The sequence below is a fragment of the Chroicocephalus ridibundus genome, chromosome 7, assembly GCF_963924245.1.
Source record: "Chroicocephalus ridibundus chromosome 7, bChrRid1.1, whole genome shotgun sequence".
NCBI classification, from domain to species: domain Eukaryota; kingdom Metazoa; phylum Chordata; class Aves; order Charadriiformes; family Laridae; genus Chroicocephalus; species Chroicocephalus ridibundus.
The window spans coordinates 41,180,582-41,205,370 of NC_086290.1; the positions used below are offsets into that span (position 1 = coordinate 41,180,582).

Below are 24,789 nucleotides of genomic sequence, written 5' to 3' on the forward strand. Positions count from 1 at the left end.
ATACGTGGTTTTTTGTTTGTTTGTTTGTTTGTTTTTAACACACACATATGGAGACAGATAATTATATGAGAGTCTTAGTTTTTATTTGCTGGGGCATGGAGAAGGAAGGATGACAAGTCTAAATCTCAAAAGGGACAGAGAAAAGTTAAAAAAAAAGCTAACCAGCCTTAAGGCACAGTAAAAAGCTCAAGATTTTATAAGCCATTTTCATGATTTGGGGGACCTCACTTTTGAATTCTCTGGGTTGGTAAAATTAATTCAATAATTTTCAGGATTTCTTTGGTTTAATCATTTCCACCATTGTCCCCCCGCAACACAATCAAGTCCTGAGAGTGCTAATTCTCCCCTTGTTCTTTTGCCTATTACAAATTACAAGTAACCTATACCTATGCACTAAGAATAATAAAAGGCGTATTTCAAGCTTACCCACAAACTTCTGTGGGGTGGAGCTTTTACGCTTTCCCATGTTGCTTGTCAGCTTCTCTATAACAGCAGGTCTCTCAAAAGGCACCAGAGAAATATTGTTGTCCATCACAGGCTCTTGTTCCTTACAATCTTCCATAGGAGGTACTACATAAAACCAAAAAATTGTATCAGACAAGTCTGGTCTACACTTCACAAGACAACACAAATCATTTGAGCCCTGCTGATCGTGCAACAAGTGCAAGGCAAAATAAAGCAAGGTGCAGGAACACACTGGGCACCCAGACAGCAACTACCTTTAAGCAGAGACACGTTTTCAAAGTGTCTCTCTTTGGGACTGTCTTCTTTAGCAGAATCCCAACTTGAAGCATTTCTGAAAGGACTTGTTTTGCTCTGAATACTCAGGATCCCCAGTGAGGAGGGGAGACTTGAAAACTCACTCTGTAGATCACATTTTCTGTTATTCTCCCTTCAGTATGCTCACTTGTTGCCAACATAACTTTTTAGTTATCATTCTTCGTGTATTCCGTTAACTTCACACTTATCATATGGCATGCTTACCGTTCTTATTCTCTTTTCGTGCTAATCTCAATGACTAAAAAAACATACAAGGCATTGATGACTTGTGTTCCCTGGGCCTGGCTGTGTCTTCTCCAAGACAAAGGCTTCCAGAATGAAGAATATACTTGTTAAAGCGTGTTTCCTCTTTCCATAAGCGAGATTGTGAAATCAACAAATGCTGTACTGGAATTACAGGATTAACATCATATGGAAATTCCCTTCAGAATCAGTCGCAGAAACCATTAATTTTTTCAGTAATATTTTATCCCTAACAACCAGCGAATGCAATTCTTCTGTGTCTGGGATCATTTTTGGGATCAGCAGGGAGCATTCCTGTGCTAACTACGATAGGGGAATGCTCACCCATTGTCTTTGAGACAATAACAACAAATTAATGACCCCTTCTGTCTTTACTCATTTCACTCTCTGTTCCTTGTTGGGTTAGGGAATAAGGTGCTAGAGCAAAAGAAGTATAGGAAACGCAGGGACTACCGACCAGGGCAGCGACCGACTCACACAGGGTTTTATGTCACTTGTCGACACAGCTAATCACTATGTACCTACAGAGTACTCCATTTTTGTTGAACATCCTCTTATAAACACCGAGAAGGGTCAGTGGTATCATGCTGCCAACCAGGCTCAAAGAGTCCGAGTCATTTGCCATATATGTCAAAAGCGTGATTCCATGTGGAGCTCTTCCCACGGCTCTGCTGTCATGAATTTAATACACGACCTAATTGTCCCGCATTCATCGTCATCAGATAGCAAGAGAAACCTAAGAAGGATCACCCAGTACTCTGTGTGCTGATGGGATGGCTGAGGTGTAAAAAATGATTTGAGGAGAAGAAAGGACGGCAGAGAAATAGAGACTGGGATGATCTTGCAAAGAGTTTCTACAATTTATAAACTGCGAGCAACCCATTGCATTCTCTGTATTAGAGAGACCTTCCAGAGAAGCTATGGGTGGTATTGCAGAGGTAGCAGAGGAGTGAAACCCACATCTTCTGCTGGTCCTCCTCTGGTCTCTCCCCGTAGCAGCCTTTCGTGTCACGGATACCTTCTCCCTGAAACTGTGCCATAAATGAACGCCACCAGCCCACTTTCCTTCCCATGTAAATCTACTACCTTCAGCATCCTAACATGGAATAATCACTCCCCTGTTCTTAAACACGCGGCTGTTTGCTAGCACATAGTATATGAAAAATGGAGTGATAAAAGCCTTGTCTTCGCCTTCTTTCTAGTAAGGAAGAGCAAATACCAGGCAATTACAAAAGAGAGTATCTGCTCAGGTGAACTTCTCAATTCAGACATTCATAATAAGAAAACATGGCAATTTATTCATTTGATTCCATTTGTGCCTCGGCTGCTATGGAAAGCCGAGTACTTTGAGGCTTCGAATCTACCATATGCTATAAAATGATTTACTCTGCTGCTTTTTTATTTGTACAGGATGCTCCCCCTGAGAAACACAATGGTTTCTCATTTACAAGGCAGTCCTGCTGGCATCAGTGAAAGAGAGGAGGAAAAAGCATAAATATGAAATGAATCTAATGTTGCAACAAAATGGGATGCAGTGTTCGAGTGACCTAATTAACGCCTAGTGCAGACTGGGAGGTCTGGAATACTTCAATAGCTCAGGCTAAATTTTTAAGGTTATTTAAACACTGCGCTTTGTCAGGAGCTATCTGCTCTAGTTCTACTCAAGTATTTACCGAGGAGATTTTCGAAGAAAGGAAAGATTATGTCTGTTGATTTTCACTGGAACCTGGCGTCTGACTGTCCTTTCGGCTTACCAAAAATCAGCATATGCACGGACAGGCACACACGCTCTGCGTGAAACCCTAGAGCCCTACTCAGGGGCAATACACGTCCTTATCACGATGGGCCAGGTCCGCGTGTAAGTGCCACTTCAAGAACTTCCCGACATTGGTGTACAGGACACACGAGGCTGGTGGTGAGCACCTAGGGAGGCGCAGAGTTCTCTAAATCCCTCCTCGGAAGACTTCCTAAAGGTATCCTGGCTTTGTAGGACTGTACCTGCCCAGAAAAGCAGTTGAAAACCTCCTGATGACTTGACTAGCCCTCTGATTAAGCCCCAAAGGTAGTGACATTTGTATGTCTTACAACAATTAAGTAATAATTAAATAATTCTACTGTTGGGCATATGCATGTAAAATTTACTAGATGGAATTTGAAACCTTTCTTCCATGAAAAATGAACAGTGCTAAAAAAGACATCTTCTCTAAGTCAGGCAAAAATTCTGCTTGGACTTCTGTTGAAAGTAAAATCTTCACCAAGAAAAGCATTTTCTTGTCTCTCTTTCCTGCTGCAAGCTCTTTTTCCCACCTCAGAACTCAACTCCATACTCCAGGGCACGGCTCTTCTGCAACACAATCACTGAATCACACCAATATTTGCGTTACGAAGGGAATAAGTTGCCAGAACGTGTTTTGTTACATAGATTCCCTGGGAGAAGAGAGAGATGGAAATAGCCTCCTTTCTGAAACCATTTAAATTGCATGTAAAACTGGACCAAACAGGTGAGATGTCACATTTTCGAAACTCAAAGAGTTAAGCTAAAGTCAATTCTAGATACATTAATTTTAATTTCAATTTAAAAATACACAAGGACAAATAGCCCAGCCTGCCTTTTTTTTTTAAAAAAAAAAAAAAAAAAAGGCAAAAAGCCTCCACAAAATAAAAAGGGGATAAACAAACTGCTCACACACAACCAACAGTTTATCACAAATCAACTGCTCTGTGGTAGAAGCTCATGTGTAGACATTTACTCTGCAGTAAATACAATTCCTTTTTTGTTGTATTTCATTGTACTTCATTACCTTGGTAGTGGAAGGTAGCGAACAGCTGACGTGTTATAACTAGCTTTGATACAGCAACTCATTTTATGCTGTGAACTTACGGTCTCAGCTCAGGAAGGCTTTTTTATTCTAAAAATCAAGCGTCGAGGCCATGAAAAGCCCACACTTGAGTACGTTTCTTTTCCGGGACGTTCTTAATCATCTCTCAGGGTGCGCTCCTGGACTGCCCATGCAAACGTTCACCATCTCTGACATTTTTAATGTCTTCAATCGCAGTTACCACCAAATGTTGTTTCTAAGCCCAAAGCCTCAATACAAAAACCTGGACGGTCTTCAGAACAAAGCCTTTATTTTCCTGAAGACATTGGTCTTTCAACCATAGTGCTCAAAGTGGTGACCTTTTAGGTTCTGCTTCTTAATTTGTAAGAAACTGCACACGCTATTAAAAAAGTTTATGCTGTTCCAGTGAGGAAAGAATAGGGCAGAAAAGAAGTAAAAAAATTAGCCAGTGTGCGTTTTGCTGATAAATACTTTTGTGTGCGGACAACAGACACTGGGCTAAGCCTCAGCTGGTATAAATTAGTATTACTCCATCAACCTCAATTTCCTTTCCTAAGCTCACAATATTGCTATTTAAAAAGTGTGTGTGCGCAGAGAAATTTTAGGAAATATTCTCATGGCCCCTGGTGTGAAGTCTCCTGTGGGACCAGCATTTTAACGATGTTTTAAGCAACTACGTAAGAGGGAAGGACACGAGGCCATTGTGTGTTTTATGCAGAGCTGCCCTTTGAGCCTCACACAGCCTGGGACCAGGCTTCTTTCTCCTCCTCCTCGTAAAAAGAGCATCCTTCTCTGCTCCACTTCAAGAATTTCCCTGGACCTTTTGCTTTGCGGACATGGAAAAGAATGTACAACCAGGTGTAAACCCTAGCTAGCCTTCAATGTTTGTCCCTGTTTGTTCCCACAAAGCTCATGTTCTTGGCATTCACAGACTGTGACTTTTGTCACCCCACAATACACTGCTAGCTAAGAGACTGTAGACCAATTTCTGCCTTTGGGTCCAGCACTGCTTAGCTGAGAACTGCCAACAACAAAGTCATGGCAGGTCTCTTGCAGCTGCCGTGGTGCTGAGCAGGGGACAGGACCCAGCCACATGGAGGGGCAGCTCAGCAAGCAACCAGCACCCTGCTGGAGGGAGGATGGAGAGAGACCCAGGGACTTGCACGTTCCTGCCCACGCACCGAAACTAGCCCTCCTTCCCCTCCTCTTGCTTCCCCTTGTGGCTTTAGTCAGGTGATCTAGTCATCTGCAAGACAAATATAATTGAAATAAAAGGCCTCATCAGGCCAAGGCAAAAGCACCCAAGTAGATGTCTGTAGCATGCCTATAAACTGAGCAACTTGAGCACAATGCTTGAAAAAAATCCAAACTCTCTAGGGGCTGCCTCCAGTTTTCCGGAACAATTAATCTCTGCAGAAATAATTTAGACCGATGTTAAACATTGGCCATGTTGGTTGAGACCCAGCACAGCCACCCGTGTGCTTAAAGCAGGGTGCTGGCAGGGATCAGAAAACCCCCACCTCTACCTGTTCCGTGCATAACAGTGAAATTGTGACCAGGAGTCACACCAAAATGCATTCAGAGGCTTCAAAACACTCAGCAAGAACAAAATACTTTAAAAGTATTTGGAAACAGAGTCAGGAAAACTTAACCCCAATGTGATGCAAAATAAACTGCTGATCAAAATCTCCAAAGCACACACTCACTCAGCCTCAGGAATAGCCTTCCACGTGTGACACGGGAGAGAAGGAAATGAATACACGTTTCGGGGTTAGACTAAGACCTAACTTTAAGCTGAGTAGTGATTTATATACAGTTCCCTGGTGTCTTTATAGTCCCAGGAGAAAGGACTTCGCTGCAGACCTCTACAGGGTGGTGCTCATGACCCTCACTCCCATGCTGAGCTTCACGGGGAGGAGTGACGCTGGGATGTGAGATGGGATTTATTACTGGTTCCAGCTGAATTTGGAGCTCCCTGTTGCTGCCTGTCCTCGCTATGCCCTCGCTAAACAGTGCAATGAAGACAGTGGATCAGACATCCCTTAAACGTTCACCATGGGAGATATAGGCATATTTGCCCAGAGGAGAAAAAGGCACTGGTTGAATTCAAAGTGCTGTTTTAAGCTAATTTGGTTGAGAAAAGTAAAGTGGTTGTGTGAACACTTCTATTTTAAGCCCAAGCAAAGTCAGTCAAGCTGTAAATAAAAGAACTGTCCGCATGGGGTTTGCACCGGTTTAACTGCAGTTGGTAGAAAAATCAATGCAAGGTCAACCATGCCAGCTTCTTTGGGTAGACAAGGTTAAGGACTTCCCCTTCTTGTCATAGCATTAAGCAGCTTAGAAAAAGCTTTAGATTTCCTCAGAAGCATACTATCGACAAGAGTAAAGCCAATTTTAATAAATAACTGAATAATAAACCCAGAAGTTGAGTGGAATTTGGGAAGATCCTCCACAACGTGATCTCTGAAACATCCCGGCTGTCATAACTCTATCAACCTACTGCTATTCCGACGGAAATCCTCACCCAGCTGGTTAATAAGACAGTCACACCTTTGCAGAGTGAAGAGCGTGTGTTTTGTTGGCAGTGGAGTCAGTGATTAAAATCCTACTATCAGCTCCAACAAGCACCCAGTGCTCCATCTAACAGCCCACGGACACAACAGGTACCTGCAAATGGCCAAGCCCTGAAATCTGTCTTTTCGCTGACTTTTACAAGTGTAAAGTCAGGCCCAAAGCAGATAATCCCTAACTTCAATGTCTTTAAAGTTATCCATTACATTTTAAATGTCGATTTTAGTCTCCAGGGTGTCTACTAAGACAGTAATTACTTAATAGAGCTGTACGAACATTTTGGCCATACACATTAAACACATTTAGAATGCCTTTATAGGATTAAATTGTTCATGGAAAAATACTCTAAAATTTCTTAGGTGTTTTTTTTTTTCCCCACCAAAAATAGCCCACGTTAGAAATGCTGAATAGATTTTATTTCAGCTTGTATTTTTAGGTTTTTAGAAATGACCTTTCAGAACTTATACACAATTAATTTCCAAATGAAGCCATGTGACTCCACTCAACAATGAAAAACGGGGAAAAAAAAAAAAAAGAGGAAACGTTCTTTTGCCTTTTCTTTTACCTACAATCTAACTTTTTGGTACTCTTAGGTATTAAGGCCATTTTTAATCAAAATGGAAAACATATAATTTTTATATTTTCTGATTGGTAAGAAATCTTAAATACTTCAAGTACCAAATATCTAAGGACATGTTTTAAAAGTTAAAAGATGTTCAGTTTTAGAAGAGCTTCTGAAACGCTAATTTTGAATGAAATTATAACAATTTTTGGACAGCTACCATTTAGTGCTACAGATAAGCCTACAAAAGCCTGCAGTCTGAGATATTATGCTCATTATCCATACTAATAGCTACAGAAAATTTTGAAAGCAAATTCAGGGAGTTTGACATTTCCCGCTTTCAACAATCTTTTTGGCAATCTTCAGTCTTTATGTACATTAACACATGCAGTGTTACTTAACATATTAATACTAACGCATGTAAATGCATATAAACAATTTTTTTTTTTTTTGGTTATAATTACTTTCATCAACAGTGTTGAATTCAATTCTGGCCTGGAGATTTTTATATCTATCCCTCCCTTTTTTGGGGATATAAGATAATATTATAGGGAGTAGAAATAATGACTTCTGAATACATCCACCATCCTTATGTCTTATAATTATCAGTCCCTATCAGAAAGGAAGGGGAGGGGAATCCTACATTTTATACATGGCTTAGATCACTTTTAGGGTAACTTCGCACAGGTGACTGCTTTATTTTCACGTCTGCATATTTATACATACTAAAAAGTGAAATACTGACTTTAGAAAAAAAATAATCAGCAAACCCAGTGCTGTTAAATTGGACAGAGCAAGGATTTTAGCCCATCTTTTCTCCTCCTGCCTATCTGAACATCGGCAATCTGTAAGATGGAAATGATGCAAAGCTGAAAGGAAGGAAGAAAAACAGACGGAAAAAAAAAAAAAAAAAAAAAGCAAAACAACCCGCAAGAGATGCTCCAAGTCCAAGAGACCTCAAAAGGCGGTTTCCACCCACCATGGTGACTCATGACCTGCCCGGCAGCCTCCATACTGACGTTCTGCAGATAGTTGTGGCAGCGTTCCTTGTGCTCCTCCAGCGAACTGCGCTGCTTGTAGCTCCGGCCGCAGTAGTTGCACTTGTGAGGCTTCCCCACTGCGGAAAGAACGAGAGCATCGGGTCAAATCCACTGCAACCCACTTCTTGCTATTGAAAAATCACACCTTTGCAACAAACAACTCTTACAATGGAAAGACACCTAAGAAAGGTTACTCAAGTCCCAGACCTTCTTCCCAGCCCCATTTTCCCACCGCACACACTTCCTCCCACCCATCAGGTGCTTTGCCCCAGCCGCTTTTCACACTAACACGCAGTATCAGCAGAAGGAAAAAGAGGCGGACTCGTCGGTGGCAAAGCAAATAAACAGATGACAAGAGGGGAAAACAAACCAAACAGCTGAATCACAACCCGGCCCTGCCCGCGCATCGTCCAGTCTCATGGGAAAGAAACTTCTGAGACATTTTGCCCATGGTACCAAGAGTTGCCTTCACAAAAATGGGCTGCCCCAGTGGCCTAGTTCTGCTCCCAACTGCGGGGAAACCCATTACGTGGCCGAGAGGAGTTCTTCTTTCATTGAGACATCCTTGCCAAAATTGCTAAGGGAAGTTTGGGAAATAAAAGACAACAGAGAGTAACTTTGGTAACAGCACTGTTACATGCCAGAACTGAGCTGCCACCAGTAATTCTCGGAGACCGGATAATATTAAAATATATATAATATAAAAAAAAAATATAAAAAAATATATAAAAGGCCATGTACAGTGAAAACCAAGCCAGATGAATGCAAGGTGTAACTCTGATTTTTTTCAATTCTTTTTTTGTTTCACTCTGCAGCACTATGAACAAATGGTAAATGCCTCTTAATACATGCAAAACCTGGCACCAGATTCTCATAAAGTATATCCCTTTTGTAGCATGTCATTAGGAAACCACAAGAATGGCCTAATCCAAGGCCAGAAAGCTAGCCAGAAGTGGATTTTGCCAAGGCGTGCTAATAAAGGTTTTTAATATAATTTAAACTTGTAGAACATGAACATTTATTCTCTAATAACTAAAGAGCTATTAAGTCAGTACTGCAAGTCTAGTAAAACATCACCGGCTGTGATTTTCAGAGCTGGCTGAGGGATGGGGAAGGTCAAACTTCTTACAGAGTTTTGAAAATCTTAGGTAAGAATTTCAGTTTCTGGCCAAAGAAATTGAGAACATCCTCTGTTGAATAATATACATGTTTCTATTGGGTTTGTCCCAACACTGAAAGCTTTTCAACGGCCATTTACTTAATGAAATCCAAGCTGTACTAATTGCAGCCAAAATGCACCGTCACCACTGGGGTGGGAAGATGGAAGGGCAACTGGGGGGGGGACAGCCGTAGCCAACGAGGAGCCAGGCAGAGGGCTCCTCGCCTTGGGGCTGAAGCCCCAAACATCAAAGATGCAGAGTCAGGGAAACGCTCCGGGGTCTCTGCAGGACTAATGTGTGCCCCAGCGTGTGCCCCACGGCACCCGTACGATGGAAGGCGAAACAGCCCAAGCCCCCAGCAGCAGAGCTGGCCAAAAATTTTCAACTGGTTTTGTCTCACACCAAAAGGGGTTTGGTGAAACAAACACACTTGCAGAAAGTTTCTGTTTTTCTCAAAAAGCGTGTTTCTGCGTGCAGTTCAGTGACACAACCAAGTTTTCCACTGGGGAAAATAAAGCTGCTTTTAATAAGCACCCAAACCGTGGATTTATTTCTCTTTATTTAGAGATAAGGCTTATCCTCAGGAAAGTATTATGTCTTCAACCAAACAGCTGTTGTGGCCTTTATTTTATTTTGCTAACTAGCTTACACTTTCGCTGTCAGTGGCATCGTTACTGGGAATCTCAGTGGAGGCCGAGTGCGATGCTTATTATCATTCCCAGAGTAATTGCCCTTGATGTGAATGATCTGGATCAAGCCTCAGCTCTTAAACACAAACCAGTCATCTCATTCTGGAAGATCCTTCAGGAAAACATCCGGGCAGCTCCTCAGGATGGAAAGACTTTTATCATCACCATTACAATGCTTCATCTTGCATCGAGATGGCATCAATGCCTGTCAGTCTGACACCTCTATTAGAAGCTAACTTGCTATCTAATAAAAAAAAAATAAATAAAAAAATCAAATGCAATTGAAGGGATTAAGTTAACCGAGGTGAAGCAGGGCTGAGTTAACCCACCTGATCTGGCTACAGTAAGTTATCGAGCAACTTAGACAAACTGTAACATGCAAGGGAAAGGGATGATTGCTTTCAGCTATTCCAGAGGTAGCTACAATTAATTAACTATATTATCATTTAGCACAGAGAAGCATATTCCCCTGCAAGCTCGCAGTACAAAAAATGGATTCAACAATCACAAAAAAGTTGGTATTACACCTCTTCAAATGGTTGCTGCCTGCATTGCCACAATTTCACAAACCATTCACACCCAACAAGGCTGAGCTTTTCCAATGATGGTCAGCTATTCAGATTCCATCAAATTTCAAGGTTCAGAGAGATGATAAAAGCTAATGATGATAAAGGCACGATTTCTACATGCAATAGGGGATTTGAGGAACGTAACTCCCGAAGGAAAGAAATACTCCAAGCACACATGCTCCTTCCTCTGGGGAGAAGATAAGAGGGCAAACAACATGTGACAAACGTTAGTCATGTTGCCAATACACAACTGGAAGCTGGCTCAGGCTCAACCATGAAGAACAAAGTTTGTGAGCTCCAGTTGAGTAGAATGGAATACAACTCCCTTGGGTTCATTTACAAATTCTGTCCCGCCTGTTCTACAGATGCAATCACGCCATAGCCCCACAAGCGTACAATCTGATTTATACTATAAAATGATACAAAGTGACTGTGACTTGGGTTGCAGCACAATTGATCAAGGTCAGACCCCAATGGAATCGGTTCTGATAGCAGCCGTTTGTGTCACCAGCAATTCTCACAACCCATTTGGTAAGAGGTACAGCTAGCCAAGGTAGCAATTACGGTCTGGATTGTAAAAACCTTGTCGTTGTGACAAATGTCAAGTCATTGAGACAGCTGCAAACTTCCCCTCATATCCTCAAAGTAACTCATGACAAAAAATATATATATTTGTGGATACAAACATTGACAGTGTGTCTACATTTTTCCATATTTCATATAACCCAACAGAAAGATGTAAAAGCGTATACGAGAATTCAGTTCTGGTGATCTCCTCAACAGCCTACTTTGTTCCACATAACAAACCACCATATGAAATCACATGCCTGCCACAAGAGATATCAGCCTTTAGTAAATACTGTATGGTAGGTAAACATTAATAGTCAAAATTTACCCTCAAAACACGTGGCTTGCACTACTGTGCATGAGCTGTCTTGGTCTATAGGCCACTGACTTGAAGGCAAAGAGTTCAACAGTGCTATAAGCCTACCAAAACCCTCCCCAAGCCCCCACTGAAGGCAGCTCTTCCCACCACGGAGCCATTTCCACTGTGGAAATGACTCAAAGTTCGGCTCACCTTGCTTGGTATGAGCCTCCTCCGAGATCCTCACTGACGACCATGGTACAGAGACACCACACGCGGCACTGTACGTAACCTCCTCTGCCAATGGCAGTGGCACCCAAGCAAAGTCAGTTTGGAAATCCCTGGTTTGGGGTAATTATTCTTTTATTGCCTTTTCAGGGTAAGCAATCTGATAAAAAATTACCATAACTCATTCTTATAGGAATGACACAACCCAGTGAATGCAAACAAGCCCAAAATCTCGAGAAACCTTCGATCTGTTGTTGAACTGGGAAAGACCAGGGCACTGGGCAAAACCCAGCGGCCATACCTATGAAACAGCTAACTTGAACAATATAAAAAAACACTTTATATTTCTTACTGAAATGTCAGAATTTCCACGCATTTAAGCTCAGATTTGTACAGATGACACAGAAAACCCACAGTGGAGTCTCAGCCTCAAATGGAAAATATTATGACAGTCACAGTGAAAAAGACATTTAAATTTGAAGAACAATTTTTACCATGAAACAGGTAAACCGCTCATCGAAATTCACAGCGAAATGGAGTTTGCTTGTGAAATTAGAACGCTCATGTGGAGCGAGGAGGGGGAAGAGCAGGAGGACATAAAAGGCAAGGTGTTTCTGAGTTAGGAATACTTTGAGTCCTGTGGGTGAGCTCTGATAGCTGAGAAGTCTGCGTGCAGCGACAATGAGATGGCGTAACTCTAAGGTCAATATTCAACACAGAAAGCAGACTCGGACCTAGGGAAACTTCTTTAAAGTCATAAAAAAAGGTCACTGAAAGAGAAAGAGTCCGTAAGGCATTCGCGCAGCATTTTGTTCTCAAAAGAGATGGAAGTGCATAGCAGAATATAAAGTAAGTCAAAGGGAAATAACAAGGGATCCCAGGTAATATCTTGCCATAAGCACGTAACGTGAGAAAGGCTTACAGAGCAGGTTAAGAGCAACCATACACTTCACTGAGCTAAAATCCTGCCTCCATTAAGACCCACGACAGAACACGTATGGGTTTCAGCAGCCAGGATTAACTTCTCCTACATTTCTTTATTTTGGGTACCACGTTCTTATCCATCTGCCCATGGCAGCTCCATGCTAAGACTTACTAGCTCATACAGGAAAGGACATCACTATGGCCGTCGGACCTCCATCAGCCCAATCAAAGGTTTAGAGACTTTGCACTGAGCTTTGTACCAGACTTTTATTATTTTTGCCCCATCAGGGCCTTGGAAGGGAAGCCAGCCAAGATTTCTGAACTAAGGAGGTATTTAAAAGCCGGGCAGACACAGTGCTTAGAGATATGGTTTAGTGATGGGTTTGTCAGAGTTAGGTCGATGGTTGGACTCGATGATCTGAAACATCCCTTCCAAGCTGGGCAATTCTGTGATTCTAAGTGGCCACCTGATGTAGCTACTTTGGGTTTGCGGAAGGGAAGTTCCTCCGACAGCAGCACACCAAGCGCCACTAATTTCTGTAAAACCCGAACTCTCCCTCGCCCCCAGCACCCCAGAGCTGGAGAAAACCTCTGCACTCTCCAACTGAAGCTTTCTGAAGCAGCATCGAAGAAGTTAAAATGTTCTTTTGGGCTGATACTTGCACCTATCAGTGAGGTCGCAGAACTGTGTCATGATCATAACCAGCATTAATTCATTATTTCTTCTTTCTTCCTTAAAACTAGAAGCTGCCTGGGAGAGGAGAGCTGTTCTGCAGTTACACAGGGCCTGCCACAGAGCAGCCCTTTGCCTTGAACGGGACTTATCACAGCACGATCAGTTTTAACACAGAGGCAGGAAACATGATGAAGGTGCCGGGTTGGGACTAGGGAGCGTAGGGTTCAGCTCTTAGTTACGCTACAAATTTTGTGACTGCAGGCAAGTTATTCTGATTTCCTGTGCTTCAATTATTCATACGTATGATTAAGGTAATAATTCCCTTCTTCACAGCATGTAAGTGAATTCACGCACTTTGCGAGATGCGCAGAGGCTAATTTGGTGAAGCTCACACAAGTAGGGAGACACGGAAAAATACGGCCTGTATTTCTACAGAGAAATTAAGGACTTAATAATACAGCGTGATCTTATTAGATATGGGAGTGAACGTTAAAGAGCGGGAGGAGATATTTAGAACAGAGCAGAGCAGAGGATCAAGCAGGAATCAGAAAATCAAATCGGGAAAAAAAATAGGTGGCATATGAGGCAATCTGCTGGCGTGGTATCCTTTCAGGCCACAAAACGGGACTGTAAAATGCCCCTGAGCTTGGTGACATTTCACACCACACAGGAGAAGAAAAAGTGAGTGTGCAATAGTCACAAAAAGGTGGATATAGCAGCTGCTGCGGTGCTTCCCACCTCCAGCCGCCCTGAGCCGAGGAAGCGATTGGGAGAGCCGAGGTTTCGGTGGGAGGGCTGAGGCTGCTGAGAGGCGACACGTGGCGTGTCCCCCCCAGTTCACTACTGCTATTAAATAGCCCACTTTGGCTTTTCTAGAGCTGCTGAGCTCAAAGCTTCACACACAAAAATATTTACATGAATAATAGACCCCTGAATGAATTAATCACACCAAAAAAAACCTGAAGTGAGACCTAAGCCCATGCTGGCTCTGAGCAGCACGTAGCTTTGAACGGAAACTGCCTCCCACTCCCATGCCGTATCTCGCTGCTGTGCTTAATGACTGTAAATGTGTTCATTGAAATTCATGGGGGCTCTTTGATTTGTTGCCTTTTTTTTTTTTTTTTTGCCTGGGAGATCTCACACACACACACACACACACACACACACACAACTCAGCACATACCAGAGTTCAGAAATAACAGCAAGTCCCACAGCTAATGGGAGATTGTCCAAGACAACCTGCATGCAGAAGTCACAACGTATAAACATCTGAAATAAGGCTGCCGGCTGCTAGAGCACACAAACACACGCTGGCGACACGCAGTGTCAAGTGCCTCCACTTCTGAGGGCCCAACCTGTGACATCTTAAAGCTGTCTGATTTTCAGAAAGAACAAAATCTCAAAGCACGTTGTGAAAACTTTGCACCTTCATCTTTTAATGCTTGGCAGTCCGAGCAGAGGCAGCAATAGGGGGGGTACGTTTCATGGGGCGCAGACATGTTTCTGGACCTTGTGGAGTTCCGATGTCTCCATTCTAAAAGCACTTTTTACATTTTCATATTTTTGGCCAAGTGTTAGGGTTCGTGAAGTCGTGTGGTAAAGGACAGGTTCACTAGATGACGCACTTAAATCTGTGCGTAACGAGGTTTCTGAACACCTCAAAAGGTTCAAAAACACCAATGCAGCATTACAACAGAAGCTCACATACACGCCTTTAAGCAACTCCTACTTTCTTGACTTGGGCCTTGAAATAGAGCACTTGTCTCGCTTCGCGACCTCGTGGCCCAATGCGTCTTAGTAAACATTATTATCAATTGTCTATTGACATATATGCGCCCATTCAAGATTTTGTGAGCCTCCCAGCAAATGAAAAATGGCTTGTCCTGACTTTTTGCACTACGGCAGTCAATGAGAAGTTATTTCTGTCGACAAGTACTAGGTACTACTGCAGTAGCCCTAGGTGGCTAGCAGTGAGACACCACCAGACGCTTGTGGTACATCAGCACACGGTAAAACAATAAGAAAACGCTGCACCTACACACCTACGCCTGCCTTCCCTATAAATATCTCCAGGGCACAAACCAGCAGTGTGACACCTGCATCCACCTGCCAGTTGTTTACGGTACTGTAAAATAAGCGGCTAGTAGTGAAATACTCTGCTAGCATTCACTCCTCCTGCCATCTCCTGCTGTATTACACGTCAGATGATATACAAACTCCGAGGACTTCATCCGTGCTTCATTTTGGCTAGAAAGGATCCACAAAAACACAGGCGTGCGCACATGTAAATACAACAGTCGGGAGAAACTATGAAGCTTCTATACCTCCTCTAAATACAGAATACTGTGTAAATCAGTAAATTTTAGTGCTCCTGTACAACAGCTAAGGGGCTGGGGTCCTTATTTGTACCTTCAAGATGTTTCTGTCTGCAGCCTTTTATTACTTTAGTAGTTTATTACGATTTATCTTGCAGCTACTGGTGGGTCTGTTATTTAATCTGATTCATCAGATTGTGTTTATTTATTAACTGATCTGCAGGATCTTTACAGATAAAACAATGTTCCAATCTGCCACAAGAGTTATAAATAAGTAGGTGGCGTTTTTGTGCCAGAAGTTTAACAAACAAACAAACTCACTCCCGTTTCATTGGCACAGTCACAGAATTACTGTAATCTCCCTAACCGTCCAGACAATTGCAGGACTCCTGCCACAGTCTTGCAGCACCCATTACATTAATTAAAAAAAAAAAAAGAAAAGCAATAATCCTACACCTCATTTTCTTCCTTTGCAGCACAGAATACAAACGGTTCACTTTGTAGCTTTGTATGTTGTATCTACGTAGGTGTGAAAAACAAAGGAAAATGTACTCGTCTGTGTGAATACATGCAAATAAATTACATGCTAAATCAAGGAAAACACAGATTAAATACCACTGATGTGGTATTTAATTCTGAAAAAGATTAAATTCACAGTTCCTTGCTCCAATTCTGTGTCCCAAGCAACATACATTGCATGACACAGGAGCTCCCCTCACATATCTCTCTTGGCTTACCTTAGCTTCCTTTGATGTAAGAGCATCAAAGTTGGCAAAAGGCACCTGACACTCATTTTTTAGTTTATATTAATGGCAACAGAGCTTTCAGATCCCCCCCCCCCATATATATTCAAAAATTTCATGTGCAAAAGTTCTGAATTTGCTCTGTGAGGCCACTGAACCAGGCACGCTGTCCTTGTCCCATACCGTCGTGTCCCACTCTTCCCTGGCAGCGGTGGAATTTTACACTGACTCCAAAACGGTTAAGCACTATTACAAAGGGACTCTGGTTAAATAGCACTCTGGCGGGGAAATAAACTAACAAAAACCAGGAAGTCCAGAAAGTAACTGGGTGTTTTATCACCTGGCTAGCTTCGAAATCGCTTAAAGGCAACCAGCTTTACGGCAACGTACTTTCCAAGCGGGAGAGACCCTGCAGGGAACAGAAGAGGGGACTTGGGAAAGGAGCCTGCTCCCTGCACTCTCTGCGAGCGTGCGGGTGGGAACCGGCTTAAGGCGGAGGTTAAACCTTAACCGTATGGACCAGCTCCGTACTTTCCACTCCGCTTCAGACCTTTAAGGTTATATTAAAGACGACTTGATAAAGTGGAGTGCTAATTGGTTCACGAAACAAACCTTCCAAAAGGAGCTTGTTGGCTTCTCTTATTTTTAACCCTTTCTCCACGGACACAGCGAGCAGGAAAAACAAGACCAGGTTTTAAGTGGGTCTGTTGTTCTTATCCTCCCTGCCCTACCTGCTCCCCGTCGGTGCTGCAGCCTGGCAGGAGCGTAAGGAGGTGACGGGAGCCATCGCAAGCCGAGCTCGGCTGCCAGCGGCTGCAGACAGCGTGAAAGAGCTGAGAGAGGCGGCGCGGGGTGCGGGTACCTCGGCGCAGGTCAGGAATGCGGCTGGACAAACACTCCCTGCAGAAGCCCTTTCGTCTGGTTTGTCTCCCCCCAAACCCTTTCGGGTAAAACAAGTGTAGATGTTGGGCCAGATTCGTAGCTAGTATCAATGGAAGTAATACTTAAATCTGTTTACATCAGCTGCTTACAGTTTGCATTTATTCCGAGCACAGCTCCTTGCGTATCTTGCAGAAGCCCTTCAGCATTAAAAAGGCAACAGAATCTATGAGGTATTCGAAGCAAGCAGTGCCAAACGCAGTGGTACCAGTTATTTTATACTATATAAACAAAGGGAGACAGAGAGAGCACATGACATTTAACTTTTGCTGTAGCACCAGATAGTATCCTCCTGCATGGAAACACTGAGCAAGCCCTGAACTCACTTCTCATCCCGTGACAACACGCTCCACTGTTCCAACTACATCCTCCTGCACAAGAAAAAGTATTTTTTCGAGCACCTGGCATCTTTCAATTTTGTATCTCATATTAGGAGATACAAAGATTGTGCTCCGGTTTCCCTTTACGTAAGTAAGTTTTCCCTTTTCTTGTCAATGTCAGAAACAAAGTTTTGGAAACAGACTATGAGGAGCAAGCTGTCATAAAGATAATAGCAACACGGGAGGAATAATATTGACAGCTCCTCTTCTTTTCCCAACCACTGAAGTTGGGAGTTTTCACTTATTTTCATCAAGGCCAGCGGCGAAGGGAACCTTGCTTCCAAAACCAGGTCAGGCTGTGAAACTAATGGGCTCCTTCGGGACGTGAAAATTTTTATTCATACTTTCCTTACTGCCCAAGAACCAGCACGGCCCATGCCTTTGTGTTACCCTCCTGAAGACCTGCTTGTGCAAGCATGTGGGTTTGTCATGTCTTGCGCAGACGTCAAGTGAGGTCAAACAGAAGAAGAGCTGACTGATTCCTTTCACCTATGCAGTTTTCCTATTCCTGTTGCTCTCTGCCTGACAACACAGATATTTACCACCAACATTACCGAGGAGCTCAAAAATAGGGGTGGGACTTTTCTCACGCAGACAGCGCTGAGCCAAGCTCTGCTGTGTACTTCAGAAAAATCTCATACACTAAAGGCTGCTCCAGCATGGGGCTTTTTGGGCCAGCTCGCTGCTCCCAAATGCTCTTCCCAACACGCAGAGCACTTACTCCAGCTTCATCAAGGCAAATGCACCTGCTGCCACCAGGACTGGGCAGACGCCTCCTTTTCCCACCATGCTCAGCACCAACACTTGCGGCGTTCATTGCTCTAAGTTAGCCACAGTATTCGGCAAGGGAAGTCAGGACGATTTTACAGAATCATAGAATCAAAGAACTGCCCAAGTTGGAAGGGACCTTTCAGATCACCGAGTCCAACCATCGACCTAACTCTGACAAACCCATCACTAAACCGTATCTCTAAGCACTGTGTCTGCCCGGCTTTTAAATACCTCCAGGGATGGTGCCTCAACCACTGCCCTGGGCAGCCTGTCCCAAGGTTTAATAACCCTTTCCATGTAGAAATTTTTCCTAATATCCAGTTTTTTCATTTGTATGAAAAAAGTTCTTAGCATAACAAAAATTAACAGTAAAGATATCTTCTAAAAGGTGATGGGATCCTTTAACTGTCCAAGAGAGAAATCTGGGATACTGGACAGCTTCTGTTCTAGCGCAAACCTCTACGTCAAGTGTCTGGGTCTGACACTGAAGCTAGATTAATCTTTTCTGGATAATAAAATTCAGCGATTCCTGTTAGCTTCTATATCTTTCCTAGTTGTATTTTTTTTTTTTTGTAACACAAAAACCAAATAACGACAGTTCCAGAGCACTTCCTAAAACCCAGGATTTTTTAGGTTCGCTCAGTGGAGAGAATGAGAGGGCGGGGGGGAGGAAGGATTTGGGGGTTTAGGATGGGGGTTTTTTGGTGCAATTAGTTTCGCGCTACAAGCCCTGGGTGGATTGAGAAACTGTTATCGTGGCTGAAAGGGAGGCAGACAAAATGAAAGGAAATTAAATATGGGTGTGAAATTAAACCAAAAGGAAGAAAAAGAAAAGAAGGAAAGAAAAAGCAACCGCTTGGGCTGAAAGTAAAGACAGAAAAGCTGGAGAACACAAAACAGAGCTCTCTAAACATCCAGAAGTACTTTAAAAAGGTTTCCTGTAAAAACAGGAAATTTAGGAAACTCTGAATGTACTTAACTCCATTCCTTGACAGAAAAAAACCCAAACAAAAATTCATATTGAAGGTTCCACCAGGCTATTAAAAAGAGGTCTCTGAGAGGTCTGAATCAAGAGTGAAAGAGTGTAAAACAACTCATTTCTCGATACCTGGGAGAAGAAAAATCTCTCTTTCTCTCATTTTCTTACTTTTTTTTTTCCTTTGTGTGTGGAGAGTCTTGTAACTGAGTCAGCAGACAGGGATTTAGCACATCTGGGTTCATTTCTATCTGCGACACTGACGACTTGAATGCCTTTGACAAGTCATTTTTTGTCTGTACTCTAGGTTCATCCTCTGCAGAAGGTGGCTGGGCAGTAAACCTTGCTGTCTTCTTGTCTTGGACAATCCGAGAAATGACTGTCTCTCACTATGAGTAATGTATTACCTGACATAAAATGGTCCTTTCCCTTCTTTTCACCAATGGTGCGATGCTACGCAAGAAACTGTACACCAGCCAGGTCAAACTTGTCCTGGGCTTCATGCTGATGAAGGCAGAAATCTCATACATCTCCACCAAAATGATACTTCCAGCCTCCTGAAGTTGGCCCATCGTTAGCCCTTGGGACAAACTCATTGCTCGTAGAAGACTAATGATATGAACGTAATGGATACATTTTTCACAATATAGCTAACGTGGACATTTTACTGTGGCACGTAAAAATCAAACAAAGCACTTTTCCTGGTGGTTGATCTATTTGTTGAAGCTGAGCAGCTTCATTCCAAGAAAACATGCCAAAAATCCATCCTTTGGAGCTGCTCAATGAAAACATAGCTATGGGCTATGGATATCGAGACAGACCTGGTCCTACAGCGCTACCTGACCCCAACTCAGATATGACACTACGCTCCCCTTCGGCTCCAGTTCCTGGAGTCAGTTGACCAGAGAAAGACATCAGCTTGCATGTTTTCTCACTCTCTCCCCACTCATGAAATAAATATCAGAAGGTAAATATAAAGGCCAAATTTATCACCTTTCACTACCCTCATTTGTAAGTGTCTATGATCTGGGGGATCCAGATTCATGATTTTTTAATTCCTGGGGTTAGAAACACGTCAATAACTCTGAGGAATCATGCCAATAATCAATGGAGTTTCTTCAGATTAGTACAACTACAATTGATATCAAAAGCTCAGTCATTTTGTTCAAAAACACCTTCGTGAACCACCTATTTTCCTACTGGAAATTTTCCATTCTCCTGTTGTTTTAAAAATCCAGTGGAGTGAAGATGGCTTTTCTCCCTAAAAGTGCTCTGACTTATGCCTTAAATCATTTCGCTGTTCCACCCTGGTGTTTTATAGGAAGAAAACTAATATTATATACCAATCACAGAATAAAAAGCCTCCTACAAAAGACATCACTCTATTAGGAGCACATTCAGCGTGCATTTAATTTTCATTTACAGTATGTGCTCTACCTCCAGGACGCTGCCTGTAGCAGTTTTTGTTTTCATAACCTATTCCTGACACCTGACAAGAACTGGGAGTGCTGCTCCAGGATTTGGCAAGAAGGAACAGGTTGTGGATGAGCAGGTTTCTCTGACTCACCTACACGGATCAAGAAGGAAAAATAAAAGGGAGAGGGTGGAGACTGGGGGAGGGTGGCGGGCGGGGGGGGGAAGAGAGAGGAGTGACGTGTTCCGTTGGATGCGGTGTGTAATGCCGCTGGCAGACTGCCTGCCCGCGGTGCCACCGAGTTCCAGACATGCCAGTCCCGCTGACTCAGCTCTTCGGAAGAAGGAAAAGGAAGGGAGAAATTTCACAGACGTTTCTGATATCTGAGAGACGGAGATCGCCAGGCTCTCTTCGAGGATCTTCAAACCTGTCTGTCACACCAGGGACTCAAGCGGTGTCCCCAGAGAGGCATTAGAGAGAGACGCTCCCTCGATAACCTTCTACAGAGCTGCTTATGCTCGTATCAAATCGTGTCTCTGTGGTTGTTGGAAAATTCAGCAGCACAGCTTCATCCCACAAACCAGAAACGTCAGGCCTCTCCTAGCCAAGGCTAGCTGCTCTCAGACAAGCCACTGTCTCCAAGGAGACGAGCAAAATGCACGCACACGAAGGGTATCCAAGTGAGAGAGAGTCTACAGCCCATGTCACTTTTCTATATAAAAATTTCATCATCAGATTCTCGGCAGTGTATCTTTTGCATGTGATTTATTTTCTAGGAAGAGCTTGAAGCCCTTAAATAGCCTGGGCTTTGCCGACCTGTAAGGTCAGCTGTATCCCAGGATACTGTGCCGTGGCAGCTCAGAAAAGCCCCGCTCCTGCTTGGCTGGGGGGGGACTCTCTGCTGTCCTAGCCTTCCACTCCAAACTGATGAGGCAGGAGGAAAAAGTCCCTATTTCCCAGCAAAAGGAACAGAAACACAGGCCCAGACTGTCAAAGCCCCTAATTCTCCCTGAAATCAAGCAGACCTCAGCGCTTTTGTACTAAGAGCCACAGTGAAACGGCCCCAAAATCAGCACTAGGATGAACTCGTCTTACTTTTCAGGATCCTTACCATGGGCTCTCAACTGTTTCAGAGCGCGTGAGAGCATTCAGGCTTGTCTCACTGGAAGGGAAGGACACGTGCTTAGGGAGCACATTCCCCCATCCCTAATACGGAGTCACTGGCTCTCCAGGCAGGAGACGTCTCGGGGCAGCAGCATCCCGGGGGACTCTGTTGCCTGACATTGAAAATCCTACTGAATGACAGTGCTCCGCTGACCCCTCACTGCGCTTCCCGCAGAGGTACAGCGGCTCTTGCGTATTTAATACAAAAAAATAAGGAACAACCTTTAAGTCGAGGCTTTCCCAAAAGCGAGTGCTTTGCAGCCCGCGGATAACCGTGTGGTTGGGGAGCGTCCCAGCCAGGTGCTCTTTGTCAAAGTTTCAATAGGCAGGGCCTCAACAGCATTTTCTCCAGCTTCAGGAATGAAGATAGAGATCTCGTCTCTCTGTTGCAAGGCACGGAGGGAACTTGGGGCACCCTGTCTGAAATCAACACAGCGGAGTTATGCAAAACATGTGTGCAACTGGCATCTCTTGTGTAATCCCGGCTGTAATCAACCTCTCTAACCACTCCAGAAAGGAAGGAGGGGCAGAGGGTGGAGAAAGTTCACACTTAGATCAAATAAAAAATGGGAAAATATCCAGAGAGCTTTAGTCAGGTAAAAACACAGTTCCCTCTCATGGGAAACCTCCAGGACAAGTTTCCTTGAACTTCATACAGGGTTATAAATAGGAGGAGAGTCACGCAGAGTTCAGTACAGGTTCACTGTAAAAAAAAAAAAAAAAAATTCTAGACATTCTCATTTTCCTTCTTGAGTGATATCCATCAATATCTTAGCTGTAAGCCAATTCATAATTACAGCTTGCTGAGAGCTCAGGAGAATATATCAGTAGCAGCTTTCTGCAGCTCTGCTGTGGCGTGGTGTTAACTCGGTTATTTTTTTCCCCTTCACTTTCTCTTGGCTTCCTTTCCAGATGGCAAAAATACCTCTCTTACACCTTAAAGCACCCATATATTATCAAAAACGTCAGTGGCTGTTCTCCATTTCGCACTGCCCCATAAACCAGCTCTGAGATGGCAGTGAAAGATGGCCTCAAACCACCGTTTGATTCCAAGCTGAAACTTTCTCAAGCTGAAAGGTTTCACAAACTCCTTCAAGAACTGACAAAGGTCAGGTGCAAATGCTGGATCTTCTTTCCTCAGAGGCAATATGCAAAAGCTTTTTGCCCTTGAAAATAATTTTCTCAGGGGGAGGGGTAATACTTTTTTCCTCCTTGGAAAGCTCCTCCTTGGGAGCTGCTGTAGCATTTTGTTGCTACAAGCAAGAAGTGGTCTTGGTTTTGCTGAGACACGGCTTCGTCAAGTCAAGACCATGTTTTCCTCTCAAGTGCACAAGAAAGCTTTCAGTCACCTCTTGGATCTCTGTTGTGCAAAAAACCACTGCAGCTACCTCAGAAGGCTGCCTCTGGAGCAGGAGGACTCCTGATGCGCTGCACGACGTCCCTCAAGCTTATCCTAACGCAGTGGGACACCCACCCAGCTCCCAGAGCCGGTCTGCAGCCCAGCCGTGTGACGCCTGTGTTCACAGCTGCACCTTAAGTTCTGGTTTTGTGTGTACCTGTGCCAACTTGAGCATAAAAACACTGGATTTGTGATATGATCCCCGATGACAAGGAAAACAAGGCCAAAAGAGGCCTCTGTAGCTTGAACTTAAAGGAGCAAAAGACTACACACCTTTAAACATCTAAGCTCCTGGACCCCCAGCTGCCAGCCTGTCCATAGCGGTGCTGGTGCGGAAAGAGAAGCGACTCACATGAAGCCACCTTGGTGCTTAGGTACCCAAATTTGCAAATTGGGTTTTTTCTTATTTCATTTTCCCATCACTGAAAAACGGATAACGGGGCAACAACACATACCCACTTCACCCAGGCTTTCGACTGATGAAATAAGATAGGGTTCATAAAAGAAACAAGACGCAAAAATTGCAGGCTAAGTATAAGTCCTTTAGCATTATTAATAATCACCTTACTATTGTGTCTACGATAATCACACCAGTATCAGGGTATAATACCTCAGTGGTTACCGTAACAATACAAAGTTATTATTCCTTCCACTTTGTAATTATCTCATTTCACTACTGCACAAAGGCTAAGTAAAACTAAGGAGATAATAGGCAATGCTATGCGGCAGGGGTGCCAGCAGCGCTGGAATACTCTGCTCCGTACTTACACGACCTTCATTGCAGCAATCCGTGTGTGCCTTGCAATCGCTTGTGCATCCTGCCCTCTCGCCACCACGGCAAGGTTGGGAAGTGCTCTTATTTCCATTTCACTGGCAGGCAACTGAGGCAGAGATGAGGTTAAGGACTGGCCCGTGTCTCCAAAGCATAATAGGACTTCGCAATTTACATCCCTCGTAAATGAGTGAGTACAAGTAGCAAAAAAATTCAAAATTAGTAATAAAAAAAAAAAAAAAAGAGATGAGAGGATTGGAAGATAAAGACAACCTAGAACAGAGTCAATGCCAGACATGACTACAGCCCATCACAGTGTAAACTGAGCACGGGAATTACTCACAGGCACAGAAGACAGTGTTAGGAAGAACAATAATCACAGCAGAAGAAAGGACAGTTTAGGTTAAATATCAGGATGAGAGGCACAGCTATAAAAAGCAGATGGGAAGTGGAACTGTCTCCCTAGGGAGGCAGTAGAAAAACAGTCTCTCTGGATGTTTAAAAAACAGGTTAGGCATGCTGTTTAGGAGGACTGCTGCTCTACATGCAGCAGTCTTAGCACATTCATCTGGTTTTTTGATGCCAGTGAAATCCCTCATATAGCACTGTGGCAGAATAAAAGCCCAGAGGAAGAAGAAAGTCACCGTCTCATTTGCTCCTCCAAAGCAGGATGGCTGGCGACAGAACTGGCATCACCCAGCAGTGGAGAAATGTCTGTTTTCTCTCCAAATAGCAGCCCAGAAGGGCAGGACCGGGTGCTTCATTCTGG

At 43.5% G+C, this 24,789-nt stretch overlaps 1 protein-coding gene across 4 annotated transcripts in view; it reads right to left on the minus strand.

Moving 5' to 3' along the window:
* The window catches only part of IKZF2 (IKAROS family zinc finger 2), a 119,450-nt gene that overhangs the window by 13,222 nt on the left and 81,439 nt on the right, over window positions 1-24,789 (minus strand). For 3 of the 4 annotated variants that reach the window (XM_063341398.1, XM_063341395.1, XM_063341397.1), the window contains 2 exons: window positions 7,976-8,113; window positions 427-570 (listed from right to left, as the gene is read on the minus strand). In XM_063341398.1, the coding sequence (XP_063197468.1) occupies window positions 427-570; window positions 7,976-8,113 (282 nt within the window). The remainder of the gene's footprint in view (window positions 1-426; window positions 571-7,975; window positions 8,114-24,789) is intronic. The other variant, XM_063341396.1, reaches the window with a different exon arrangement.